This window comes from Giraffa tippelskirchi, chromosome 11 (assembly GCF_054371585.1).
Source record: "Giraffa tippelskirchi isolate mGirTip1 chromosome 11, T2T-mGirTip1v1.2.pri, whole genome shotgun sequence".
Lineage (NCBI taxonomy): Eukaryota > Metazoa > Chordata > Mammalia > Artiodactyla > Giraffidae > Giraffa > Giraffa tippelskirchi.
Genome location: NC_137285.1, coordinates 115635910 through 115649498, shown reverse-complemented (window position 1 = coordinate 115649498; position 13589 = coordinate 115635910). Strand labels below are relative to the sequence as shown.

General features: G+C 50.6%; 1 protein-coding gene across 12 annotated transcripts in view; it reads right to left on the bottom strand.

Moving 5' to 3' along the window:
* The window catches only part of GALNT18 (polypeptide N-acetylgalactosaminyltransferase 18), a 468216-nt gene that overhangs the window by 177382 nt on the left and 277245 nt on the right, over window positions 1-13589 (bottom strand). For all 12 annotated transcript variants that reach the window (XM_081545252.1, XM_081545250.1, XM_081545251.1 and 9 more), the window contains one exon: window positions 91-283. In XM_081545252.1, coding sequence (XP_081401378.1) covers window positions 91-283 — 193 coding nt within the window. The remainder of the gene's footprint in view (window positions 1-90; window positions 284-13589) is intronic.

The following is a 13589-nucleotide window of genomic DNA, read 5'->3' as shown; positions in this document are numbered from 1 at the left end:
ACACCCAGTCCTGGCTCTTTCCCCAGCACCATGGGGACCCCACCTCCCCACGGGCAGGTCGACAAGGGCCTGGCCACCGACTCTGCTCACCCACTGGGTCTGAGGTCAGGCAGGGGCCGGTCGAGGGGTAGGCGGTCGCTGAGGTAGGCGTTGTAGCCGTAGTACTGGAACTGCTTCAGGGCCACACGCCGGCCTTCGGGGCTGAGCTCCTGGCCCCAGTGTGCAAACAGAGAGGAGTCTGTGAAGGGCTCAGTCTCTGCCTCCTCAGGTTTGGCGGGGGCCTCTGGAGAAAGAAGGGATAAGGAGACAGTGGGTCAGAGTGCACTCCTGCATATGCCATGACAACCCCTTACCCTTCCTCACCATTACTTTGGATAAAACGATCTTAGCCCCAACTTTGGGTGTGGGGAGGGGATAGAATCTTCATGCTCCCCCAAGCTCATTTATCCATCCATACATCCATTCATCCACCCAACAACCACTAACACAATGGATATAGAAATACACCCAGCAGAGTCTGAGGGGAAGCCAATGGATGTGATCCTGATGCCCCATGGCTTTATGTCAGAATCTTCTTCTTTCCCAGTCTGCCTTCTCATCAGAGATGCCAGTCCCAGCCTTCGAGTGGGGTTTCTGCTTCTCTTTCCCCAGATCACACCCATATTCCCTGCTAGTCCTGAACAGTTCCCCACCCAGGTCCCCAAGCTGGGCGCCTGCTCCCTTGCCCAGTTCTTGCCAGTCCACTCTCTCTCCACTGTCTGGTCCTGCTAAGAGTTTCCTGGCTGCACCCTATGACATTCATCAGGCTGCTAGTACCCTCGGCCAGATTGCCTCCTGCTACTTCAGGCTCTGCCCACCAGGATAGGGGCTCATTGGCACAGGGGACAGACAGACCATCCCCAAACCCCCACACACTCTGGGCACTTCTCATTGGACCTCTGGTAGACTTTGCAGGGGCAATGCTCACACCAGGTCAAGAGAGTTCATGGTTCTCCTGGAAATTTCCAAGAAAATGGAGGAGGTATTATTACCTACAAGAGCAGAGGCTTGGATTCATATAGACACGGATTCAAACAAATCCCTGCCCCACTACTGACTGGCGACATGACCACAAGCAAACACTCAACCTCTTGACGCCTTGATTTCCCCACCTGTAATGTGGGGATATTAATAATAATACCTACCCCTCATTCCTGAGATCTGTGAGGATTACATGCACTAATGTACATAAATCACTCGTCTCAGAGTAAGTGCACAGTAAATGCGACTCAGGGTTGCTATAGCAAGGGCAGCCTGGCGGGTCAAGTCCCTCTTTTCCAGGGATAATGAGTAGGTTTTGCCAGGACACAGACTGACTGGTCAGGACTATGGAACTCATTCCAAGGGATGTAGTCAGGCCCACCATTTAAGGTCAGCAATCAGAGAAATTGGACAGGGATGCCAAGGCCACTGGACTGGGCTTTTATGTTCATAAACATGATGTAAGTAAGAAATGGAGCCTGGAGTGAGACAGGGACCAGGAGGAAGCAGAATAGGGTTCAGAACAGGAGAGGCAGGCTTAGGACACTTGCCAAAGTCCCTTCAGCTATCAACATGGAGCCAGTAGGTGCAAACACACCTATGTCAGGTAACTTAAAGGTACAGTCTGGAGACAGGCAAAGGGCTAGGGCCCCTTGGTCTTCAAGGCTAGAGAGCTCAGAGCAGCATACCACAGCTCTTACCACCACCTCCTCCTGACGGATTCTTGGAAGAGTCCATTTGGGAAGAGGAGGAGGCTTGAGAATAAGAGGGGGACCCTTCCTGCACCCAGGACACTCCTATCACAGAAGGGGTGCTCCTGGGGGAGGAAGCCCCATCACTGGAGGTGCACAAAGGATGTCATGGGCAGAGGGGGCTGTCATAGCTCCTTGCAAATCAGACAGCCAATGATTCTGAAAGCAGAGTGAGCACACCAATGCCAGAGACTTTAGTCAGGGAGACACCAAAACCCGTGCACATGGAGCTGGTACTCACAGGTGCTGGGTGAACATGTGTCAGCACCTCTCCTTTTCAGGGGCCATGTCCTGGGCACATACATCCATGTAACTCCTGGGATAACCATCAGAGCTAGCACTTGCTGACTGCTTACCATGAGTCAGGCTCTGCCATAAGCATTTTCCACATACCAACTCATTTCCCCCTACAAGGTGGGGACTGCCACTGTCTCCATTCTACAGATAGTGAACATGAGGCACACAGAGGATAAGAACCTTGACCTGGTTCACTTAGAAGGAAGTAGCTGAGATGTAATCTGAGGAAGTCTGTCCCCCAAGGCAGCAGTCCTAACCATTAGGCTGCATGGCCTCTACAGAGCAAAGGGCTGGATACAGGTGAATTCCAAAGACGAACATTGCCTGTCACCTCAGTTACCAATATTCCTTAAAGATACAGAAGGAAACTCGGACATATTAAACATACTAGGACATTTAAAGGAGTAAAATGTGAACTACGTGCACATTTCTATGACAAAGCAAGAACTTTTGGGACTGTGGTGCTACTCAAAGCTCCATCCCAGAGCTCAGGCTCCCCTTGGCCCCTCGACTTGGTGTATTTGAAAGGAAATACAGGGCTCACCTGATCTTGAAGGTCCTTGTTATTTCTAAAAAGATGGATGGTTCATTCGTTTGGAATCGGGAGTAGTAAAAATCTAAATGAGTGAACCAACTGAATCATACATACAATATTTAACACAAATGGAGTTTTACTGCTCTCACATACATAAACGGATATTATCAAGTAAAATGAGATCAGTTAATGAAAAAATTATGATTCACAATTAGACCAGTATTGCATAAAAATGGATTATAAACATCTTAAAGACCTGGGTCCCAACACCTGCTTTTGCCTTTTTACTCAGTATGGGTACAAGTGACAACAAATTTGATAGCAGTGGCAAATGGTGAGTCAGGGGCAAGACAGGGGGAAGAGGAGGTATATCTCGTGAATTTCTGCCTGAGCCAAGCACAGTGCTGGCTGATGTCTTTACCCAAGGTTATCTCTGTCATGCTCACAGGCTGGACCCCATGAGGGCAGGAGGACATCTGTCTTGTTCCTTGCTATATCTTTGGCTCCCAGCAGAGTATGTGGCTCTTACAAGGGGATTAGTCCATCATTTCAAAACAAATCAGTTAATAAATACCCCATAGTTGTTAGTTACTAGACATGAGGAGACCATAGATGAAGAATGAATGACTAATCGGAGGTCACCCAGTTTGTCAGGGGCATTGAAGCTTTTCTCTACACCGCAAGTGGCAAACTATGGTCTGAGGGCCGAATCTGGCCCACCATCTTTTACATAAACAAAGCTTTATTGTAACAAATGACATTCACTTGCTTTATATTTAGCTATAGAGCTTTAGGATAACAAAGGCAGAGTATGACAGAGACCATATGGCTTGAAAAGTGGAAAATATGTACTTTTTGGTCCTTTAAGAAAAAGTATGCCGATCCCTGCTCTATACCTCACATTTGACATCTCTTAGGTAAGGAGGACTTGCCTCTGCTAATCCATTCATTTTGTTTCCTTAGGAGCACTGGCTGTAGAGACAGAATGTATACTCCATCTCTGCCGTTTACTGGATTAGCTCAGCTGCACCTCAGTTCCTCATCTGGAAAGTGGAATGGGTACTAATAGTACCTTCGTCTTAGACTATTGGTGCATATTCAATGAGAAGGTCCATATGAGAGCTTAGCACAGTGCCCAGCACGTAATAAACGTTAGCACATGGAGCATCAGTGGCTAAGGACACACATTGCCCCACAGCCCACCAGGGTGCTCCTCCACCGACACGTCTTGAGTTCAGATGAGGAAGATGAATAGCCCTGCCCTGAGGTCCCAGCTCTGGAAGACACTGCTGCTGTGTAGCCCCAGATAAGGGCATCCATGTTGACAGAGTGGCCTCCCCTTAACCAGTCCTAGACTCACCCCCGCCCCCCCCCCCGCACTCTCTAGTAAGAAAGTAGACCTATAACAAGGGCCATGTCTGACACAGTTAGGGTGACAAAGAGGCCCCAGGGAAGTGCCTGGGCTGGGTCCTCTGCAGGGGTCCAGAGGTGTCCAGACACATCTGGTGAGGAGCAAGACCCACAGACATCTCTCATCCAACGATCAGGTGTCCCCGAGGGGCAGACATGGGCTGTGGCCCTCGCTGGGGTTCACTCTTGACTCACAGAGGGGGTGACCTGAGAGGGGTGTATATTCAGCAGGCTGAGGGCCCCCACGGGAGAGCTCATTCATGGCACAAATGAGGACACAAGGAACTGAGCCGGGCGGCTGAGCCAGTGTTTGCAGGGTTCTGGGTACAGCACGGAGGCTGTGGTCCCAGCCCGCTCCTCCCCCAGCCCTGTGCTCATCCGTGTCCTAGGAAGAAGCAGGCTGAGAGGGATTACTGAAGGGCCGTTTACTGGACAGTCACACACGGGGCAAAAGTGGCACCTGTGTAACGCCTGGGCAGGGGAGCTAGCCCTCTACCTCCCCTGACTCACTATGAACAACCATGTGCTGTGGGCAGGAGGGGGGCCCCAGTGCAGCCCGACTCACTGGGGACACTCATTGGAGACTCATTGGTTGAGTGGGGCAGTGCCATGATCTGCCCCTCTCTGCTCATGGCCTCCCATAGCCAATGGTCCTTCTTGGCCTCTGGACAGATGGCTCTAACAGAGCAAAAACTAGAGAACAAGCACTGGAGCTGCCAGGACCTCAGCAGGCCTGGGACGGCCAGTGAATGGGGAAGGAAGAACCACAACAAAAACAGCAAGTCTGAAAGGCTGGATTCGCCATAATGTGATTTGGAAATAGTTTCTGAACCTTCAAGCACATATGCCAAAGTGCCACTTGCCAACCATCACCAAAGGTTCTGTCCAAAGTGGCCAAGTACCACTAAAAAATTATTTGAGGTCCAATGAGGAGGGGACTACAGGCTAATCTTGGGTATTTACTGCAAAACCTTGCCCCTGAAGCTGATCCCCTCATACACTGTACCCCAATTCCACTGCACTGGCCCTGCCCAGTGGTAAGGCCAGGCCATTGCAGTGGCCCCGTGATGTAGGTTCTATCATTCCCATCACAGATGAGAGGAGACTGCAGCTTAGAGACAGGAAAGAGCTTGATGCTGAAACCATACTCCTGACCACAGCCTGGCCTCCGTATCATGGGAGAGATACACAGTCTGGTCTGAGGACTGGAGGCACTTCAGGCCATGGGAAGCTGCTGAAGTTGGTCTGCACTGGTTCACAGCAGCTGTTAACCCACTGCAGTACCTTCACAGCGCGCTGGTAAACATCTGCTTCCCTGAGGCCCTCCACGTGGCCCTCTTACCCCAGCTGCTCTGGTCCTTTTCTTGGAATGATCCAGATCTTTCTACCAGCCAGCAACTGAAGGGTGTATGCCTGCCCCGTTTCCCCACCCCACCCCAGGATCCTGCTCCACACTGTGACCAGCATTTACGCCAACTGGTTAGTGTCTATACCTTGCTAGTTTAGTACAATTTGACTATTACTTGCTTGAGCCCTTCCTAGGAGGCCTCTGTGAAAAAGAATTATGGGTTTCTGGAGACCTTTCACTCAGCTCATCCGCTCTCCATGTTAGTGCCCCGGCCTCATCACACATGACCTGTTTTCCAGAAAGTTCTGCCAGTGATCACAGAGGGCATCCACGAAATGCCATGATATGGTCCCAGAGATAGGCCCACAGAGCCTGACACATAGCCCACTAATGAGAGCGGAGAATTGCAGATCCAGGTCCTGACAGCCTTCATGCTAATTCACAGAGACAGGAGGGAACTGGGGCAGGAAAGCAGCTTGTGAAGCTCCGAGCAATGAATGTACCCGAGGCTGCAGCTCTGAGCCTGAGCCCCGGCTCATCAGCCAGGCATGAGGAGGCCATCTGGAGACCCAGTCAAGGCCCATGAGGCCTCTAAGGCTGCCTGATGCTGAAAGCGGGAGGAATACCTGTGTGAGGAGGACTGCTTCAGGGAGCAGCCCAAGTGAAGGCTCACCCAGCTGCTTCTGCCCATCTGGGCGGCGCCAAGACTGCACAATGGAGTAGAAAGAAAATGGATCTTGGAGTGAAGCAGACATTGCCATGCTGCCCAGCCCCTCCCATTTCTGACGGCCTGTCCTCTCTAGGACCACATTCCTGGGGAACCCTGTCTTTTGAAGCTGAGCCATTCTGTTAGCTCCCGCCACTCCCTTGAGTGGAAACTCTGAGGCTGGAGGAGCTGCAGAAGAGGCTGTAGCCCAGACCTCTCCCTGAGCCCAACTCTGCTCCTTGGACTTTAAGATGAATCTTAAAATAGCAACAGAAGGGGTCACATTGCATGATTGTTCCTGGAGGTCCAAGTGATTTGGGGCTGGACAGCAGGACTGGCCAAGCTCTGCTGGGGGACAGACCGAGCCACCTGAGACAAGGCCCACGTGGCTAAGGACCAGTTAGCCAGTTGCCCAAGCTGGACTGGGTACTCACTAGAAGTGGCAGCTCTGCTTCTGATCCCTCCATATGGGCACCTTTGGGAATATTTCCCCAAGAAAGCAGTGGAGCCCTCTTGTTTTATTTTATTTTATTTTATTTTTTATGGTTTTCCTCAGTTTCCTATATGTCCCTCTTCAAGGCAGAGTTAAGACTTTGAGGGTGGGTGGTGAGAGGGCCTGTCTTCTGCCCTGCAGCCAGTCCTATAGCCTGCTATTTCGGTTTCTGCCCTCAGGCGATGCTCAGAGCTGAAGCTTTGGTGTTTGGTGGTGAGATCCAGAGTCCAGGGACAAGGAGGCAGGGAGGAAGCAGGACAGGCAGGCCAACGTCCCAGGTAATTGCCTGCCGTGTGCACTGGGGCCCTATGTCTAAAGGACATCTGGGGGACAGGCACAGATGGTCCTGTCGCCTCATCCTCCTCCCGGAGTGTCCTGGGGGCCCCTTCTCCCACTCTCCTAGATCTGTTCTTCATTTTCTCTGGATTAGATCCACAGTCCAGCCCTTCAAGTCTGCATTTCCTTGGTTGTGGAACAGGAAGAGACTGCCAGGCTGGTGGGGGGAGCCGCTGTGACGTCGGCTTTTGGAGGGATGAAGGCTAAGCATGAAATAATGGAGCCGGCAGTGCTGAATATCCAGATAAGAATTCTTAAAGCAGTTTCCTTTCCTTCCACTCCTTTTATTTTTTTTTTTAACGGCTTTATTAGGGTGTAATTTACATACCATAAAATTCACCTGTTTCAAAAGTACAGTTAAGTGATTTCTAGAAAACTTCTCTTCCATTCTTGAGATTTCTTGTTGTATGCTTTATTTGGGGTTAAAAAGAAAAGGGCTAATTGAATATCCAGAAATGTACGTTGTCAGTGTTCAGTATCACCTGCGGGCTGGCTTCCTGCTGATAATAAAGGACCGTTGTTCTCATTTAAACAGCCTGATGACTGGGCCTCGCCCAAGAAGCCAGAAGCCCAGGAAGCATCTTCAGAGCCTCAAAGCCAGTCCATGGGAGCACTAATGATGAGGTAGGATTCACCCCTCCATATGTGGGGTGGTTCACCCCAGAACAGCAGCGGCTAGTCCCGACTGTTTCTGCTTGCGCTCTGCAGTGCCACCTCCACAGCCCAGGATGTGTGCCCCTCCCCCTCTTCTCTTCCAACACCCAGCCCTGGATCCAAAGTGGTGCCCCGGGCCTGTCCTAGCCAGAGGGAGGCGCCTGTGGGAAGGAGATCCTGTGGGAAACAGGTGGTCCTGAGAGGCAGGAAGCCTCAGTCCATCCTCCGCTCCAACATTGGGCAAATCCCTGTTTCCCAGTCTATGAGATGGACCCAGTGTTTGGGTTCTACCAGACAGAAAAAGGAGGACTTGCGCACATCACCATGATGATTTCCTTACTCCTCAAAAAGGAAGACATCAGGCCTCCACTTGTACTTGGGCTCCCAAGGGGAGATCTTCAGGTTTTTAAAAACATCCTTTGATGTGGTAAGAGTCCTAACAATAAGGAAGCAAAGTACTGTGTTGAGTTGAGGATCTCCCCTCCTCTCCACTTCTAGAGACGCAGTAAGACACAAGCTGAAGGTCTTTTGCCCCCACAATTCAGCTTTCTCTTCCAGGAATCCCAAGAATGGCTAAGAGAAAGAAGTGGGGTCTGGCAGGAAAGAGCTTGGAGATCATCGGAAGCAAGGAGCTCTGACAGCCTCAGGTCCCATGCCATTAGAAGCCTCTGCAGAACGACTTTATCCACTGTGGAAAAGACACACAGGGAGAGCCTCCTCTGGCACCTGGAGAGCACTGCAGGGAAGGGGAGCGGCTTCCACAGAAGGCCTCCTGACCAGGCAGGGCCAGGCCTGCATGGCGAAGGACAGCCTCCTACAGGGGCTCCGGAGTCAGCTCTGCCCTAGACAGGCTGTGCAACCTTCGTCAATCTCTCTGAACCTCAGCCAACTTGTCTGTTTGACGGGGATAATAAAACGTCTCGTTAACTGTGAAGATAAGGCAAGCTGGTCGCATCAGTAAAGTGCTTAGCAAACTGTCAGTGTCCTGGTCAGTGGATTTGTTTCCTGTTGCTGCCATAACAAATATCCACAAATTTAGTGACTTTATGCTAATGTATTATCTTGCAGTTCTGGAGGTCGAGGGTCTGACAGGATCTCTCTAGGATAAAATCAAGGTATTGGCAGGGCTGTGTTCCTTTCTGCATGTCCTAGAGGACAATTCTTGAATCCTTGAATCCTCCATTCCAGCGTCTAGAGGCCACCTGCTGTCCTTGGCCCATGACCCTCTTATTTCATGGCCAGTGCAAACAACAGTGGGTTGAATTCCTCTCACGTGGCATCCCTCTGACTTCTGATCCACTTTGACACTTTGAAGGACCCCATGATTACATTGGGCCTACCTGGATAATCCCGGACACTCCCTATTTTAAGGTCAATTGGTTAGCACCCTTAATTCCATCTGCAAACTTAACTCCCCATTGCCATATCAGGTAACGTTCACAAATTCCAGAGATTGGGATGTACTTATCTTTGGGCGGGGGGACACATTTTCTGCCTTACCTAGTAAGAGTTCCATCATTGTGGGTTTTGCTATTTATAAAGGTGTGATTCTAATACTCTGCTCTCAGCGTTGGAACCCTGAGAGGCAAAGGAATGACAGCTCACATTTGTTGAGAGCTGACCACGTGCCAGCTCTCAGCATAGTGGCTGTCTCCTCCCTGACATGGCTCTGGGACTACACGAGTGGACACCCACCCAGGAAACCAGGGCAGTGCTGCCAGTCAGATTCTCCAAAGGAGGCAGGTGCACATGAGGGCAGCAGGTGGCTGGGAGCCTCGTCCCTGACCTTGAAGCCACCCTGACCCCACCTCCCTCATGCACCAGCTAATGAACAATGAACAAGAGCCCGGGAGGTGCAAGGCATGTGCCGAGGCCACTGCCCTCCTGCCTCCTGCTTCTTCCCCACCAGCTCTGACTAAACCACCCTCGTCTCCAACTGGCTCCTCACTGCCGGCCCTGCCTCCGCTGCTGTGCTTTGAATTGGTGAATTTGGTTACTCCAAACTCTGGCTTTCAAAACTCCCTGAAGCTGCAGTTCTATTGTTTGGGGAGTTTTCTCATCTGGGAATCTGAGAAATTGCATACTGGCGGATACCTAAAACCATCTGTGTTAGATTTCATGGGAGTCATCAGTATGATGTAATGTGAGGGTTGGCAGACTCTTTCTGTAAAGGACCAGTAGTGAATATTTTAGGTTTTCAGGTCACAAGGTCTTGGTTATAACTGCTCCACTCTGCCCTGGTCTCTGGAAAGCAGTCATAGATCATATGTAAATGAGTGGGTGTGGCCTTGTTCCAGAAAGAGTATTTCTATAGCAGGCAGCAGGTCAGCTCTGGCTCCTGGGCTGCAGTTTGCTGACCCCTGGTGCAGTGGCAGCAGAGACTGGCTCATGGCTGCTGCATTTACTAGGCCAGGTCATAACTGCTCTGTGCCTCAGTTTCCTCACTAGTAAATAGGATAACAATACCAACCTCGTAGGGTAGTAGTGAGAAATGGAGGAGGGAACCTGTGTCCAGCACTCAGAGCACTGCCTGGCAGCTTGTAAGCTGGGTGAGTGTTAGCTAGGATCTGCCCGCCGGACAGGAGCATCCACCTCCAGGACACTGGCTATGACACACCTCTCAGCCTCATTGTATGAGGGCCCACTCTTACTCTCCTAGTACTGGCCTCATGGGACACTACTCGAGCCCACCTAATTCAGCCCCATCTGGGAAGGACCAAGGTAGTTATGATCCTGGGTGTTCAAGTCACTGAGAACAGGACCCTGGGCAAGGCCAGAATAGAGGACAGAGGAATCAGGCCTGCCCCCCTGGTAGGGGCTGGGAAGGATATAAGAAGGCTGGGATTCAAGAAGTGTGACGAGTCCTAACAAGAAACTAGAGAATGAGTCAGGGGTCTAGGGAGAAGCACTAGTCATTTCATTCTGGGCTGACATGGCAGACAAGGAACAGGAAATTGTCTGACTCCAGATACTGTGTGATGGCCTCTGGCAGGCAGACAAATCTCACACCAGCTTCCTTGCCAGCCTGGGACCACCATGCCCTGTACCCTCTACGGGGTAGGCTCTGGGCCTGGGTGTGGCTGAGCTCACAGCTAAGACAGCCTGGCAGGTAGGGATAGCCAGAGCTCAGCCTGTGCACCCACGCTCATGGAAATAGAAACGGACTTGATTAGAAATTATGCAGAATGAAAGCAGCCATTAAAGGTCCAAGTTTTTATGCTCTGAGCCAACCACATAAAGAACATGTGAAAAACTCATTTTAGGGAGTGACAAATGTACGTACCTTAGGAACGAGGATTTATAGGTGCCATTATGTGCTACTTTAAAACAACCCTTTAAACCTAGAATTCTGCCTAGGAGATATAATGAACTCTGAAGCACATATCATTTTTTTTTTTTTCCTGAGAGCTGACAGCCTGGAGCTGAGCACCCAGACTTCTACTAAATATACACCTCACCATTCACACATAAAACACAGTGTTTCCACACATCAATTCTTGGGATGAACTAGTTGGTGACCCTGTTGATGTTAAAGTGGCACGCTTCTCCTGGCACAAATACGCAGATGGGAACAGCTAGGTGCGACGGGAAGAAAGAAATGTGCTCCTTTGCAGCAAGATGGTCTACAACCTGGACCAACTTCAGACCGCCTGCAACAGCTGCAGCTCCTAGGTGTGGGACAGGCTACAGGAGAGTCCTTGCTTTGGGAAACCTGCAGCCTGAGGTAAGCTGGGAAGAGTGTGTCCCTGCCCTCTGTAACACTACTTTACCCTCTTCTCTCTGGTCTCAGCCTCTCTGGAAGCCTGCAGGTTTCCAGTGTCTTTCTTCTGGTCTTAAAGGGGCAGCCGTGTGCTGTCTGGCAGTGGTTCCCCTTCATGAGTGATCAGACTTACCCAGAGGGCTTGTGGCATCATGGCTCGTGCTGGGCCCCGCCCCCAGGGTTTCTGATGTAGCAGCAGGTCTGGGGTGGGACCTGAGAATGTGCATTTCTAACAAATTCCCAGGGGATGCTGAAGCTGCTGGAGGGGCCTCTCTCTGAGAACCAGTCTGTAGAGGTGATGGGAGTCATAGACTTCCTTCCAGCCCCGACTCTGCAGCTTATTCATCCTATGAACGGGCAAGTCCCTCCCTCTCTTCAGGCCTTAGTTTTCTCTTGGGTAAACTTACTGGGGTGGGGTGCAATGATCTCTAAGACCATTTCACGCAATTCTAAGATAGTTCAGCTCACATGGGAATTGGTGAAGCAGAATGTTCAATGGTATCCTTAGGTCTCTAGTTCAGATTTTTTATTTTATAAATAAACTAAGGTTCAGAGAGGTTAAATGACTTGCCCAAGGTCACACAGCTCACTAGCAGCTGATTCTTGGACCATATAAGCAGATCAAGCCCCTGAATGCCCTCATTCCCTTCTCAGTGCATCTTCTACTACCCTCGAGGATTTCTGCAAAGTGGTGCTGGGGAAAGACAACCTGCTGGACCCCCAAGTCTACCCAGTACCTCTGAGGCCACCAAACCCCAGAGCCCGAGCCTTGGACAGATCAGCAGCTCCTCCCTCAGATACTCCTCACCAAGGCTGGTGCCCAGGTCTAGATCTGCAGATGCACCTGCAGCCTATACGTCAGACTGGCAGGGAGGTGAGAGGGGCACTGCAGGTGTGGAGGGAGAGGATATTAATCATCAGAGCCTGGGACTACTAACTAGGCTCCCAGAGGAGAGCAGGCTTCCTGTTTTGCTCAGTTGTCACCGGCTGTATCGTCATCCAAGGGTGCATGTATGCACACACACACACACACACACACACACACACACACACACACACACACACACACACACACACACACACACACACACACAGATCTCAGCAGCCCACAGCAGCCTACAAAGGCTCGTTCTGAAAACAGATTTCTCTAGTCCCAAGAGGCTGTTCACCGCATGTTGGAAGACCATTAAAAATGTGTCATTTCAAAGATGAGAGAAGAACACTTGTAAAAACAAACTTGCATGAAGAATATTATGGGGTTGTACTCTGGTTCAACAGCCACATTTGCATCTTTAAGTGCAGTGGCCAGTGGAGAAGGATCCATAGGACCCAGGGCTGGGGTGGGTGTGCTCACAGGCTCCTGGGTGCCCTGGTTGTGGGGGCCCCAGGGCCAAGTGCCACCACTCCCAGCAGCTGTTGGCTCCCTGGACATCTTTTCATGGTTGCTCTGAGTCGTAAATCTCCCAGCCCTGGCAGCCAAGGCTGTATTTCAGTGAAAAGAAGTGGATTTGTCCTTCGAAAAAAGTTAACAAACAGGCCCTCCCAACCCTAGGCTCCTGCAGGACCAGGAAAGGCTTTGAATCCATGTCAAAGAAGCCATCAAAGGAAACAGGCTGTTTCAAACAAAATCCATTTCTCAAGCATGACGGTAAAAATATTTATCACATGAAAGGTGTGAAAACCTTTATGATGTCTCAATGTTCTATATTATGGATGCAGCATGCGTCCAGCAGAATGTGTGCAAAAAAAAAAAAAACACAAAAAACCCCGTCATGCCTGTGATTTTGAAAGGGGGAAAAAAATTAGACCTTTCCATCTGGTAAATTCTTAATTTACCAACCCCATCGTGCTACATGGGCACCTGAGGCAGAGGAAGGAGGTGGGCTCAGCTCTGAGTCAGATAAAAGGAGCAAGGGCTCCAGACAAAGAAAGTCTACATGTCCGGACACAGTGAATAGGGGTCCCACACTTATCTATCTCTGTCAGCCAGGGGCCTTGGAGAGCATCCAAGCTCCTGCCTAGTGCACAGGGTCAGACAAGGCCACTACAGTGCCCCTCAGGATTACCAACAGGGTCTGAACTTCCTTCAGGAACTTCCACAATCCTGAGCGTTTGCTGTTCTAATGGATTTTCAAAGTGCATGACAAAGCCTGTTCTTTCACCCAGAAAGGATCACAGTGGTGGGGAGGGGTAGGGGCAGGGGGCAAGCCAGCCTTTCTGGGAGGCCCAAGTTTCTCAGTCTCAGATCTGAGGATGAAAGCTCTGCTCAGAGAACCTA